This window comes from Betta splendens, chromosome 12, assembly GCF_900634795.4.
Source record: "Betta splendens chromosome 12, fBetSpl5.4, whole genome shotgun sequence".
Lineage (NCBI taxonomy): Eukaryota > Metazoa > Chordata > Actinopteri > Anabantiformes > Osphronemidae > Betta > Betta splendens.
This window is the reverse complement of record NC_040892.2, coordinates 9,314,483-9,328,659: the sequence shown is the minus strand read 5'-3', so window position 1 is coordinate 9,328,659 and position 14,177 is coordinate 9,314,483. Positions and strand designations below refer to the sequence as shown.

Genomic DNA, 14,177 nt, shown 5'->3' with positions numbered 1-14,177 from the left:
GATCTAAGAAGCTTTACCAGAACAGTTTTTCATCAGTAATACCTACTTTTCTGTGGGGGTCCATAGTGTAGCTCTGCGGCCCCGGTCCAAACACATCATCCTGAAATAAGGAAATAATCAATTAATAATACTATGACTCCAATGAAAGTTATGTTCAAGGCACACGGCTGGATTAGTGTGTCTGGTCATGGCATTAGGCAGCGAGGTGTTGATTTAGGAGAGATGATTTAGAAGGGACACATCTGATTAAAACTCAAAAATCACAAAGTGTGTTTAGCGTGTTTGTGAACACTAAGCACAGTGTAATTCTGAACACAAGCCTTCAGCGGATCAAGTGAAGCTTAAATGTCAAGGAGGGAACTGGGTTATATAACACTCTCAGACATCATTGAACACAATAACAACTCTCTACTGATTTCAACAGCCACTCTCTGAATCAGAACAAGCACACGCTCCTACCACTTACCTGGCGCAAACACAGGTTTCAAGCGTGGGATTACAATTCATTCTGAATGATGATGCGACGCAAAGAGTGGAGAGAGTTAAAGTGTGACAGAGGGGGTAAATTGAGGTTGCATCAAGATCGCAGGGTGATTGGATAGGGTGAAGGGAAACAGACAGTGGGATAAATGAATCATACTCATTATTTCGTTATTATTTAGTACCTGACTGGTTTAAAAGGGCGCATTTTGAATCATTTAATATCTGACAACAAGCTTTGTGACTCAGCTTGAAATGACACTGGCTGGAAATGTGTCTATACCAACAAGTTTTGTTATTGCCTACTATACTCAGCTTTCTTTGTGGGGAGCAATTATCAGTTTCCTTTCAGAAAATCAGTTTTCATCAATTATTCAAACTTTAATTTTACTGATTTATCACTAATGGTTCAAAATGTAAACATGCCCCTTTTATACAAGTCTTTCTTAATCAAGAATGGGCTTCACAGTCACATTATGTATTGGTTTGTGCTCTTGACAATCTAGATGTTAGGGGAGCCATACTTTCTTTTGCCTATAAAAGGACAAGCGACAGATGGCTTCTGGGGGACAGTGATCACTTCAACATTGAGGACAGAAGGAAACAGACGTTTCCTTATCTTGTGAAGGATGTGAAACTAGCACAGACTGGAAGCCCTGGCTTACAAGGACTGCAGGAGCTAACTACAAGTTCACGGTACTCACGCAGAAGCCCAGAGCTCCGTAGGGCTGCCTGTCTCTGGCGCTAAAGACCAGAGACCCTTGGCTGGCATGCATATCCCTACAGCTGCCGTAGTGAGACCAGCTCAGTGGAGCATTATTGGAATTATAGGAGCGAGACAGCGCGTTCTGAACACATGGGACAACCAGCACCGACCGACATGTCAGCGGTGGCCATGCAATCCACCGAACGAGCCATGACATAGAAAGACACAACGAGAAGATTTACAGCATATAGAGACAAACATGCAGTGAACCAGAAATATTGCACACACACATGTGGGTTAGTAGCCTTCAGAAAACATTTACCTCCAGTTCAACTAAAAAAATGTATTTAGACATAGATGAGAGCGACCATTTAAGAACCAGAGCAAAACATTTAAAACGAATGAGGTTTAGAACTAATGGTCACTTGGTTAACTACCATAATACCTAAACAATAACAGACCTATACTTTCGTAATCACTTCGATCACCCAAAAATCTTTACCTTCTCCATTTTCTTGGCCTCTATGTGCCGCATCACCTGGTCCCTCCAGTCCGCTGGCACCCTTCCTGTTCCCACTCCCCCCGGCATCTGTCCCGGCCCGTCCAGCAGTGAGTGCTCAGACTTCACCCTGGTGTTGGGCCTCTTGCTGGGGCTACTGTGCTGGTAGTTAAAGTCACTGACGGACATGGTCCTCTCCGGAAGCTCATGGGGCTGCGGTCTGGCGCTGACGGGCCTGGAAGCTCCGGGCACATCGATGCTGTAGGTGCGGGCTGAGAGGGGCCTCTGCATGGCCTGGCTCATCGCCAGCGGCCCCCTAGCAAGGGTGTGAATGTCTCGGTAGGTCATGTAGTCCCCGTCAGGCATACGCCTCGGGTTGCCCATGGAGGCTGTGGACGTGGTGCTGCTTTGCCTTTGTAGGGTGCTGCTTCTGGGCTGACCACCAGTCTTAGCCCACATGTCCTCAGAGGGTTTGGGAGCCATTGTGGGCCCTCTCTGTTGGGGCTGCAGAGGGTAAGGAGGCGCCTGATTACGGTTGGAGTAGTTGGTGTTGGCTAGCGAGTGTGGAGGAGGAGGGAGGTAGCCTTGTTGTTCTGGGGGAACAGGCGTCCTCTGAGCCCAGAGCGCATCTTTTGGCATGGCAGTGCTTGTGTACTGTATGTTATACTGAGGTGGAGGGATGCCCATAGCCATGCTGGAGGAGACCGGATATCTGCTGGTGCTGACAGGAGGCTTAGAGCTCGAGAGCAGATCTGACGACGACGCCGAGGAGCCGGGGTGCACCTGGAGAGCCTGGTCGTTGAGTAGCTGACTGGCCGACTTGCTCCTGACTATGCTCTGACCCTGAGCTCCTGGCCCAGGGCCGGCCCCTGCCATCCTGGTCACCGCTGCCGTGTCATACGACTCATCGCAGTCAAAGGAATACAGCCTCATGCCCCCGCTCTCTATGTTACTGACACTGTGTGACTTCATCACCTGTGGGGGATGGCACCTTTTCTCTGGAGACAGTTCCTCTGTGCTGCGGGACAGAGACATGTCACTGTTGGCTGTTATGCCTGTCGAAGCCACATGCACAGCAGATGTCTCCACTCTCACCGCTTGGCTTTTGTTCCCCAGACTATTGATGCAGTCACTGACCTGCTGGTTTCCATTTTGTAAATGCTCCATGTTGTCATTGCTAAAACCCTGCTTGCTGTCCAAGTCCCTGTGGGTTACTGAACCATTCTTGGCTCTGTCCAGCTCGTCGAACTGAACCATATTGTCAGCTGGCAGCTTGGCCACATTCATATTGATCTGGTCCCATTTGGTGTAGGTGTCTCCTATGCCATTATTAATCCCCTTCTCAATGAAGGCCAGCCTGGCTTCCATGGTCAGGTCATAATCACCCAGCTTCCCTGGTGGGGACCGCTGTGATTTTAAAAGGGCCTGAATAGATGTTTCCGAGCCATTACCATTATGGAGGAGAGGAGTGGTGTCTTTGGGCTGGTTCATATTCTCATCTTCTTGCCTAAATGATGAAAAGCACCTTGAGTTTTAATTGGCAGCAGCATAATACTGTGCATATGATGCTACATCAAAAGGATGAAGAACAGTTCTTACCGGCTTTTTGGTAGGAAGGGCATCTTTGCCTCCCTCTCAGGGGTGCACAGAGAGTTGTCCTGACTGCTGTCCGTCGTCAGAGATACCGAGTCAGACATGCGTGATGGAGACGAACAGTTGCTGTTGTTCTGGTTGCTGTTGGCCACTGTATCATCCAGCAAAGAGTCTGCATCATCTGTTAATCAGAAACATCCGGTAACGCATTCTACTTTGACACCACTGCACCCAAGATTGTTTACAAGATTATTTACACAAGACTTGTACCTTTTTTATCCTTACTTAAAGTCACTACTTTAGGTTGGTTGATAGAGATCTCAATAAGAGGAGGCCTCATTTCTGCAATTTTCATCTCCTCTTCATCTGACAGCTCCTCAGATTCCTGAAGATAAGAACAAGAAGCTTTTACACACTTTCATGCTTCATGTCGTACTTGTGCTTGTGTTTGCGTTGGTGTAGAGCCGAGTGGTGAATGTGTGGATTACCTCCAGCGTGTCCTCGTGGTTCAACATTGAGCCCTCTGAAGACTTAAGAAGGACTTTCTGAGAGCTGTAACTCTCAGAAGTGTCTTTTGATTCTGAAAGGGAGGAATTCTGGAGAGATATTTGGGGCTCCACGTATGAGGCTGTGCCATTGAGACAGGGGGTCTCGATAACCTGCACAAAACAGAACAGGTGTTCAATAGCTTTGCTTGACTAACAATACATAATGCATCTTATTTTGCTGTAGCCGACCTTAACTCCTATGTCCTGCACTCCAACGTGGTTCCTCTCATTCAGTTTTAGAGCCTTTCCAGACTCGTCACCTGACTCGTCCTCCTTCAGCCTGTGGGCCACAGACTGGGCCGTCTTCACCATGTTCTTCAGCTCATCCGGGTACGGTGTGGGGTAGCGCTTCAAATTGCCCTCCTGGAAGAGAACAGTATAAACATACTTTACAAACTTACTCTGACATTTTACATAGTTCTGTCAAAGTTGTTTGACAGGAGCAACATTTACAAGATATAGATTTTAGACATACACTTTGACAAAAATATGCCTCCTTGCCATTTTGAAAATTCCTCAGTTATTTGAATAGGCATAAATGTGTGACACTAACCCTTGGAGGCGTTTCTCTCTCATCTTTGTCCTCGTCACACTCAAAAGCCACCTGAGCTCGGTGTTTGCGCTGCTCCTCCCACAGAGTCGGGTTAAAACTCTCAGAGTCCGAGTTAGGAATGTCTGGAATCAAAACAAGAAACGGGAGGATGATAATGTGTTGGTTTGAGCGGTTACTCACCCCTCGCCGTGTTCAACACGTGCAAGGCTGGCTCTGGCCACATGATGGCACAAAGGCAACATGAGGCATGCTATGTAACTTGGGAGATGTGGAAGAACTTGAAATTCAGGTGTTCACCTTTTCACCGAAACCCAAACATACACAAAAGTAAAGGATTCCGGGAAATGCACTCCACTGAAAGCAAAACAAAGTACAAAACAGGACGGAGAAAGGTGTGGCTCTGTGCTTTGGACAGGACTCACAGGTCTATTGGTAACATTATACACTTCTTGCATTACTAACAAAAGCCAATTAAATAGTCAGCATAGCATCCTGTGCTTAAGATCCCTTAATTAGCTGCATACAAATGCCTGATGACAGAACAGAAAATCTGAGTCACCTAATGTGTACTCTTCATATCATGTCACGTTAAACATAACTGCAGTCAGGTCGAGACTGATTCCAGCTTCTCAGGAAAAACGACAGAGCAAAGCTTCAGTAAATAATTCGCAGACTGGTTATAAACCAAATGGAGGAAATGGAGGATTTAACCTGGATGTTTGATAAAAAACTAATCTGACACCGACAAGAGGCAATAAAACGCTCAAACAAATACTGTAGTTCTTGATTCACCAACACTTTGAAACTAAGATGCAACAGGGTCAGTGCAAGCTCTCTGGTGCAACAGGAAACCGGACCAAACTAACAGATGCTTGACAAGAGAAGACGACTAGTGTTTCTTCTGCAGCCTCAGTGTCAGGTAACGAGGGCCCTCATAAAAAATGCATCCAGAGGTGCTTCCACGTCACCTGTAAGACTGCTTTAATAGTGATGCTAGCTGCAGTGAGGGTGCTGTAACATTTTAAAAGCCCACTCGCTTCATGATCTACAAACACTCAGCTATTTGTTTTAATTAATCTCATACTAATGCCATGAGAGCTCCTTCAATATGCAGCTCTATAGCCTTGCTGGATGCACGATACTCACAGTCCTCGGTTCTGGTTTGCTGGGGGAACATGTAGTTAGTCAGGACAGTTTTGTGCGTCTCTGGATCTTCCTCTTTCTGGAGTGGGATCAGGGGCTTTGACTGTGGGAGGAGAAAGCGATGTTAGTGAGCCAACTACAGTAGTGTGCTGTTTTTATTTAAGTTACATTTCTTTTTGTATTATTAGCTTAAACTAAAAGATATGCTTTTAGATATGATATGCTTAACCATAACTACGGTGTATAAAATAATACACAGGAAAAATAACAAGAAACCAAATGAAAACATATGAAAAGGAAAGGTTCCCTCTTGGACAAATAGAATGGGACGTTATGCCTGTTAACTGCAGCCTCCTGGTAATAATAGACTGAAAGCATCATTTTAAAAATTCTTCCATTCGATAGGTAGCAGACAGGGAAGATGTGGAGTCTATTAGTAGCATCTCCATAAATGCTTCCCTGCATGGTTCTGAAATGGATGCAGCTTTTCATTCACAATCGGTTCCAGCATTTGGACAGAGACTTAGAATAATCCAGGAGGCCAGGATGAGAAAACGGCATGAATAATTCATTTTAAAATGTGAGCAGAGAACAGATTGTAATTTCTAAACATTTATGAATTGGAATAAGCAAAAGGCACAATCAGTACCGCCCCGCAGTGTCCGCGCCAACCTCAATTTGCCTTTGCTGCGCTGCTAAGCCCTGCAGCAGTATTTTAAGTCTTCCATTCTCACGCTAGGCTAAATTGTGACACGGTGGAAGTCCAAGCTACTTCCTTACTTGTGTGTTGGCCACATCTGATAGGCCTATCTCAAGCTCCGTCAAGGGCAAAAAGCTGAGGCCAAAACCCAATTTTTTTAAGTTGCTTGATAAACTCTTGATTACCTCTACATCCACATCAAGTCCAGATAGCTACTGCTGTGTCGTATAAGCCACTGAAGCACCCTGTCATTCAGATTTGTGTATGTTTCCAGGGCTTCAGACGGCCTCATCTAGATCTCCATACTCTAGTCAATGACCTTTGACTATCTCAAAGACATTAGGGGATCACTAAACCTAACCTACAAGATGCATATGATTTGTTTTTGGCGAGCTTTTTGGTCAAAATGAAGTCATTTACAACCAAACATGACCGTTCTGGACTCACCTGATTTTCAGACAGCCACATCGCAGTCATCTGGTTTAGTTTAGTAAAACTGTAGGGAAGATTCTTCAATCTGCAACAGAACAAAAAGTTTCATGTATATGGACCAGTAAGAGAATTATTAATCTGTGAGGGCTCACTGCAAAGTCAGTCTGCAGCTATAATCCTTTATGTATATATAATATTAAAAAAAAAGTTCCAAGCTGTGGGGTCAAAGTTAGAACAGAGTCTGAGAAATTCACTGATTAAAATCTGAATCAAAAAGTCCCTATTTTTTATGATGCAGCTATGATCATTATTGTTTATTGATTGATTTGGAGATTGATTTATAAATTAGTTAACAAATGTCAGAAAGGAAAGCAATCTACAATTTGTAAACCATAAACCGTTACAACGCAGACTCACTTGTTGTTGCTGAGATTGATGACTTTGAGATTCTCCATGTCACCCATCTCCTCAGGCAAAGACTCCAGCTTGTTGGAATGCAGGAACAGCACAGTTGCATTTTTCCAGTTTCCCATCTGTGATGGTGGATACCAAGGTCATGAACTGATAAGGCCGACATGCAACACAGCTTACAAAAGCAATAGTAATCTACAGATACAGTCACCTCAGTGGGAAGCTGGGACAGAAAGTTGTGATCTGCTGCAAAGGTGCGGATGTTGACACACTGGCCAACGGTCGTGGGCAGAGCTTCAATCTCATTGAAACTGCAGTCCAGCTCGTCGAGTGCCGTCAACCTAGAGCAAGAGGGGATATGTGGGGTAAGCACTGCACCATATACTCTAACTTCCCATTGATGTCTAGCAGGTCAGGTAACTGTGTAGTCCAAATACAGAAAAGCTTCACCATTGTGATATAGCGTATATAGCAACATAAGACTCAATATGAACCAAAGAGCTAAATTATATTAAAAGTTCCTAGATTTATTTGTTCTACCAAGAATCAGATTTGGACCACACACATAAAGTAATGCGTCAATATTGTGTAGTGCTTGAAAGGAAACACTGCACCCATGTTAGCGCAGAAGTCTAATGCAGCTGAAGCTTTCTGCTAAATGAAAACACAAATGCACTCTGAGGATTCAGCTGACAGTAATAGACCTGTGGGACGGCTCCTGTGTTGCATTCAATTCCAAAACACAGGATTTGCCCCCCCTCCCTATTAAAACAAACAACCCTGTGCACCAACAGCACAGTGAAAAAAATCTGCTATATATAATAATAATAAAAAAAAATCAGCTTGCTTAAGCTTAAATCCTTGCATGGGATTAAGCTAAACCATAGGCTTTGTCACATAAGCTGTGTCAAAGTACACAAGGAGACACAGTCCAACATAAGGGATAATTGATGCTGTTTGAAAACAATGAATGACTAAAGAAACTCTATGGATGCTTCTGTAACTGTCGTATGACGACCTCTTTCATAAATCTGGGAACGAACTGATAGGAGCGTCTGATTATTGGGACAAGCATTTCATGCAATCAGACAACATCAGAATGGACGCGGCACAATAATCCACTGAACTCCGCATTTACTCTGCTGATATTAAAGCTACTGCCGCAACGCTCACCCTCCAACAGAGTCTGGCAAGTACATCAGCTGGTTCTCATCCACCTTCAGTGCAGTCAGTTTCTTCAGTGAGCCTAAGGAAGACAAATGCATGCAAGTGCCCCGGGCAGTTATTGATCAGCGATTGCTGTTGCACTACAAAGAGGATATCAGTTACAGTAGTTAACTGAATTAACTCAAACCGTCTTCAATGCAACGATTAGTTCAATAATGAACCCTGACATCATGGCAGGATGCCATGATGACTCCATATAATTTTATTAGCCAGCCTAATTTCTGATGATTTCTGATGAGTTTTTCCAGCGGAGGAAAATAAGAAGTGAGTTATTAAAAACACTTTGGTCAGTTATATATAAATGAAATCTATGTTTAAATGACCTGCAACCAATGCCTATTTTTCCATGAACTAGTCAACAATACAAAAATAAATATATACATAAATATTTATAATCCTTTAGTGTCACAAAATGATTTAACCAAAGCACTATATACAAATTAAACAGATACGTCAACTTGGCAAATAAAAACTGGCTTTTTGTTTAGTTGCGTCTTACAAGCAGTACAATATAATGTTGAAACTAAGTGTATCAGTGTGACTGACTGGACAAACAAACACAGGAGCTGAAGTGCTTATTAATGAGCATCATGATGTAATGCTCACCAATGGAGCCAGGCAGCTGTGTGAGCGCATTGTTGGAGAGCAGGAGGTCCTGCAGACTCTCACAGCCACATATTTGCTCATCCACCATCTCCAGGGTGTTTTTGGACACATCCAGGTACACCAGCTGTTTCAGCATTCCTAGCATCTGGACGGGAAGAAAAAAAAAAAAAAAAGAGACTTACTCACATTATGCACTGAAATCATGCCACTGCAGCAGAGCCACCTCAAGGGTGAGGTAAAAGCAACCAGACACATTATCACAAGGTTGTTTTCATTAGCCGTTAATTAAAACAGAGAACTCACGCCTTATATAAAAGAAGGCAAACTACTGCTGTGCTCAGTTACAGTTTATAGGCTTGACAGAAGCCATTGCTTATAAAAGCCAGACTGTGATTAGTGGATGCTGCTGAAACATTGGCAGCAGCCCTAATGCTATAATTATGACCCAGTTAAAAATCAAGCCGGGCATCTGAATGGAAAAAACACTGGCACATTTCAGTAAATTCTGATAAGCTGTTTGAATAATAAAAAGGGAAACAATCTCAAGATCAGGTTTCAGGACACAGAAACTAAAAACGAGAGTGACTGTAAAAGTTTACCCCAGGTAAAAACGTTAGTTTGTTCCCGTCCATCCACAGCTCTTTGAGTCCAGTCAGCTGCTCCAGCACCTCAGGCTAAAAATGTGGAGAGGACAAAGATGTTTAACTGACAGGAAGAAATATGCTAAACACAGCCGGCTGAAACTAAATGTGACACAATCAAAACAAGTATTTACAAGCTGGCGGTGGCCTTAAAAGTAGAAGTCACTTTTCGAAATTAAAAGAAGAAAAAAAAAAGGGAGGGGGAGGTTAAGGTCACGACAAGAACGGTAGAAACCCCACGGCACAGACAGACCGAAACTCACCACTTCAGCAAACTCATTACTCCCCAGGTCCAATCTCTCCAGCTGTGTGAGCTTCTGCATGCTCCTGTGGAAACACGGGACAGACAGAGCTTGAGAACCCCCAGCCAAATCACTCACACATGACGACCTGAATCGAAAACATTAACCAGCTATATATTAAACATTTGACAGGATTACATCCACAGGCCTTTAAAAGGCAAGTCACAGGAAACTCACATTTTTCCTTTGAGATTATTTTTTTCAATTTTCATTTGGAAAGCAAAGATGCTAGGCTTGTTTTTTTTTTTAACCGAATGATTTTGCAAGTTATTACCTTTCAAAGCTCAGGCGTGACAGGAATATGCTTTAAATAATGGAAAACGTGACGCATGCTAGCCCTAAGCCTTGCTCCAGAATACTTGCTGCACATTCAGGTCACAGGCTCATATTCACTGCTACCCAGTAAACAGGCAGATAAAAACAGGGACCATTCAGCTTCTTATGGTGTAATACATCACCAGCAGAAGCTATTGGCTTGGTTCTTGCTTCTGAACACACAATGTTCAAACCCGCAAGAGTAGATAAAATACACAGTGTCCAAGCGTTTCACTTTCCCTTCTTTCAGTGTCCTTGATTGAAGGACATTCTTCTGAGCTACTCATTAAATACACATAGAAAGAGTTTAACTGGCACAGAGCTGAAATGACTGCAGAACAGTGATACGGCTTTAATCAACATAAGGGCTACAAACAGCTTCCTGTGAGTGAATCAATAAATCTATCCATCTATCCATTAGACACAACCAGAGAATGTTTCAGGTGCTCCTCATAAAATAAGAATGTCAGAAATAACGTGCAAAGCGTGAATATGATTTAATCCAAACCCTTCAGTTACAGTTAAATACTTGGTGCAATATGAAAGCATTAATCATGTGGATGTACTTGAGATTTATCCAGCTTTGTCACATTCTTACCTCAAAGTTGGCAAAAACACCAGAGACCCCCACATGGGCTGAGAGCAAGAATGAGCTGCGCTAGCTTGTGTAGAGTATGAGTTCACCAGTGGCAAAAACCCCCACTACAGCTTATGATCCAAAGCTTTGATGAGCACAGCAGCCTTTTTCAAAACGTTTGGTTTATGCATGTGCTTCATGTGCGTCTAAATACGAGACAGGAAAGAGGGACCGCACTTTCTATGTGGAATCTCTGAATAGACTTCTGCAGCCCCTTTGTTCACGTGCACATTTGTTTACATCTCTGAGATGCTTGCGTGTTGCTCTGGCAACATACCGATCATTAGTCGTTCTCTTTGTCAGGGGTCCAGCCTTTAACAGGTCTGGCCTCTGTCACATAAACACAGTGAGAAGAAAGGATCCGCTCTGAGCTCCAGCACTGCACTTCATGCGCCCGCCTGCCTGCCGCTCAGTCAGAAATAAGAAAAAGCTAAGTGAACGAAATAATAAAAGGAAACCCAGACAGAGGAGGAAGGACTAGAAAGGCAAATAGGAAAACAAAGTTTTTGCTGAGATATTGGGAATGACATTAAATAAAAATAAAGCCAGTGAAGCATGAAAAAAGTTCCCAACACAAACACCTGCAGTTTTCTCAAGTAACTGTGGGATATTTCATTTTCTAGAGGCTCGGTAACCTTTTCATAATGTGAAATAACCCTCAACGCTGTCTCTGCGGAGGATTATAAAACCTGTCACAGCAGGCAGCCAACTAAAAGGGGCTCTTATGTAACATCATGGAATTTAATACTACAGTTGGAGGTGTTGGGAGTGAACCTGGAGGGGAAAAAACCGAGGCAGGTTGGAGGAGACACTGCAGAGGTGCTGAAAGGACAGACGGCCAGGAAGTAAGAAACAACATTCTCCAGGCGTGGACTGGCGCAATGGTGCGACTGGATTATGTGATTCACGAAGTAATACCTAGAAACTGTCAAGGAAGGAACACTTACTTTGGCAGCATCTTTAATTGGTTCTCCCTCAGTTCCAATATTTGAAGTTTAGTCAACCTGAAAGCAGTAAAAAATATTTAAGATCGACTCTATTTATTATTTTGATTTGTTGTTAAATCAAAGGGTTCTGAATAGATAAGGGAACAATCATTTCACAAAAGGAATTCCAAAAAATCCAAAAGCTGGTACTGCCTGATGAAAAAATAAATAACATTCATATGCAAATTATTAAATGGAATCCCCCAATAAATTACCTACTTTGCGGCGTCATCCTGAAAACCACAGTGTGAATATGACGCATCTGTTGCAGCCACACATTCCCTAATAAAATTCTGTGTCCAAATAGCTAAGCATCAAACACTTGGGACAGAATGAAATGAGCTTAGCATAATCGATACATCAAACATACTGGCCCAGCTGTAGTGAAAACCTCTGGCTGCACTTACAGCATCAAGTCATATATTTTAAAAGGCTTTTTTTAATATTCGGCCAAGATTTTACAGAATGTTTTCGACACTACAGGAAACTACGTCAGGGTTCAGACCCTTTCAACCACACAATGAAAACACAATCGAGCAGTAAGGTGTCAGCATACAAGCAAAGTTGTGTTTCTGTTCATTTCTCTCAGCGCAAACTGACCTCCCAAAGCTGGCTGGTAGGAACTCCAGGAAGGCATCATTCAGGTAGAGCTGAGTCAGACTTAGAAGCTGGGTGAAGCCTTCAGGGAGCCTGATAACACAAACACACACAATGCATGAATCACATCACTTACAAAGCCATAGTCAGTTGTAAGGCTGCTCCAGTATGATGACGAACTACAAAACGGCTTAAATGGTGTCTGAAGAGCTACTACACAGCTATGCTGTACTCACTTTGATATGGGATTCACGCTGGCTTCTACGATCGCTAGGGTTTTGCAATTCTTTATGTTTTCAGGAAACTCTTGAATACCTAGCGAGAGAAAAAAACATACAAGGTTTCACAAACATGAGTACACACTATAGTCACAATATGTGCATGGAGTATCTCAGGCTTCCTATTAGCCCTGACACTAAACAAATTACTCCTGTCAAAAGCTAAAAAGATGAAGGATAATGAAAACCATCTTGCTTGTGTTTAGCAGAGGAAGCATTATGAATGTTAAACACAGGTGGACTGTGAGCCGAAGCAGGAAGGGCCCGTCTGAATGCGCTCATGGCTCAGCGCCTTTCCTCTTTATACAAGCAAAGACGAGGGCACAAGGTGACATAATAAAAGAGAAAGACAGGAAGACGGAAGAAAAAAAAAAAAAAAAAAAGACCACTGAGTGAAAGCCAGCGACTCGTCATTAAACATCCACGGTCTGTGGGAAACGGGACGTGACCCGAGGGTTTGTTTCCATCTACTTTGTCTTGTTTCTGCAACACTTACTACTGAGTGCTTCATGAAGGATAAGCCACTTTTAATGTCAACACAGCACATGCAGCCCTGTTCCAATGGAACACGTGACAACACTCTCCATCCGCGCAACACACCGAAACATCGCACCTGTGAAGCCCCAATTTCCTGTATTTTTGTCCTACGTGTGCTTTCATCACATCTGCAAAAGACCTCTAGAACCAATTCATTACCATATAATCATAACAGTGAGAATGTTCAACATCAAATGGGTAAATGTCACACATTGACAAGTTGTCACTTCCTACTCTTTTAAACACAGAGGTGTGCACTTTGTACCGACTTGTACAGAGCTGCTCTTACGTTACAGAGACACGGAGCATATTGCAGGTGTGGGCTTGTCCACGTCCTTAATCCATTACATCAGGGCTTTGAGTCATGCAGCTCAGATGTGGTAAATGAAACATTTAATTTCTCTGAAGCAATGTAATTGGGGTGAACTCAGCTCTTTCCTGGCAGTTTCACTTCCTGTTGCTCAATGATATTGTTATGAGTACCTAGACTGAAGTAGGACAGTTACAAATTTCTACCTAACCAGTGGCAATGATTAATGTCCACGATTTCAGATCCAGATTTACATGACGCATTTTACCTGTCACTCACTAGGACCTCTTAACCCAAGTGACATTTCAGAACCCAGCAGAAACACCTTGCGGTCGGCTTACTGTTTTTGCTGACATCAAGCTCCCTGAGATTGATGAGGTTTGCGATCGTTGCAGGCAACACTGTTAGGTCATTATCTGGCATGCTCAGTCGATGGAGTAACTGGCAGTTAAACAGTTGCTGGAGGAGAGAAAGAAAAAACATAGTTTGAATGTGCTGAGTGCGTAAGAATGTACAGTATGTTATTGCATAGATGAGATGTTTGCCTCCACTTCAAGACTCTAAATAAAACAATTGAGGTAGACTTTGTACATTGAGTAATAGAGCACAGACACTACATGTAGTTAAATTGTCTAGGTGATTGCTCTAGTGTGTATAGGCAATGTTCCTATACATC

At 43.1% G+C, this 14,177-nt stretch overlaps 1 protein-coding gene across 2 annotated transcripts in view; it reads right to left on the bottom strand.

Moving 5' to 3' along the window:
• The window catches only part of erbin (erbb2 interacting protein), a 34,873-nt gene that overhangs the window by 3,712 nt on the left and 16,984 nt on the right, over positions 1–14,177 (bottom strand). Inside the window, exons 3-22 of one of the 2 annotated variants that reach the window (XM_029168120.3) lie at positions 13,843–13,960; positions 12,613–12,691; positions 12,380–12,469; positions 11,741–11,797; positions 9,803–9,866; positions 9,498–9,572; positions 8,899–9,043; positions 8,239–8,311; positions 7,277–7,406; positions 7,072–7,187; positions 6,670–6,739; positions 5,526–5,625; positions 4,380–4,501; positions 4,016–4,189; positions 3,767–3,937; positions 3,549–3,663; positions 3,285–3,459; positions 1,689–3,192; positions 1,185–1,328; positions 47–100 (exon numbers count right to left, since the gene is read on the bottom strand). In XM_029168120.3, coding sequence (XP_029023953.1) covers positions 47–100; positions 1,185–1,328; positions 1,689–3,192; positions 3,285–3,459; positions 3,549–3,663; positions 3,767–3,937; positions 4,016–4,189; positions 4,380–4,501; positions 5,526–5,625; positions 6,670–6,739; positions 7,072–7,187; positions 7,277–7,406; positions 8,239–8,311; positions 8,899–9,043; positions 9,498–9,572; positions 9,803–9,866; positions 11,741–11,797; positions 12,380–12,469; positions 12,613–12,691; positions 13,843–13,960 — 3,576 coding nt within the window. The remainder of the gene's footprint in view (positions 1–46; positions 101–1,184; positions 1,329–1,688; positions 3,193–3,284; positions 3,460–3,548; positions 3,664–3,766; positions 3,938–4,015; positions 4,190–4,379; positions 4,502–5,525; positions 5,626–6,669; positions 6,740–7,071; positions 7,188–7,276; positions 7,407–8,238; positions 8,312–8,898; positions 9,044–9,497; positions 9,573–9,802; positions 9,867–11,740; positions 11,798–12,379; positions 12,470–12,612; positions 12,692–13,842; positions 13,961–14,177) is intronic. The other variant, XM_029168121.3, reaches the window with a different exon arrangement.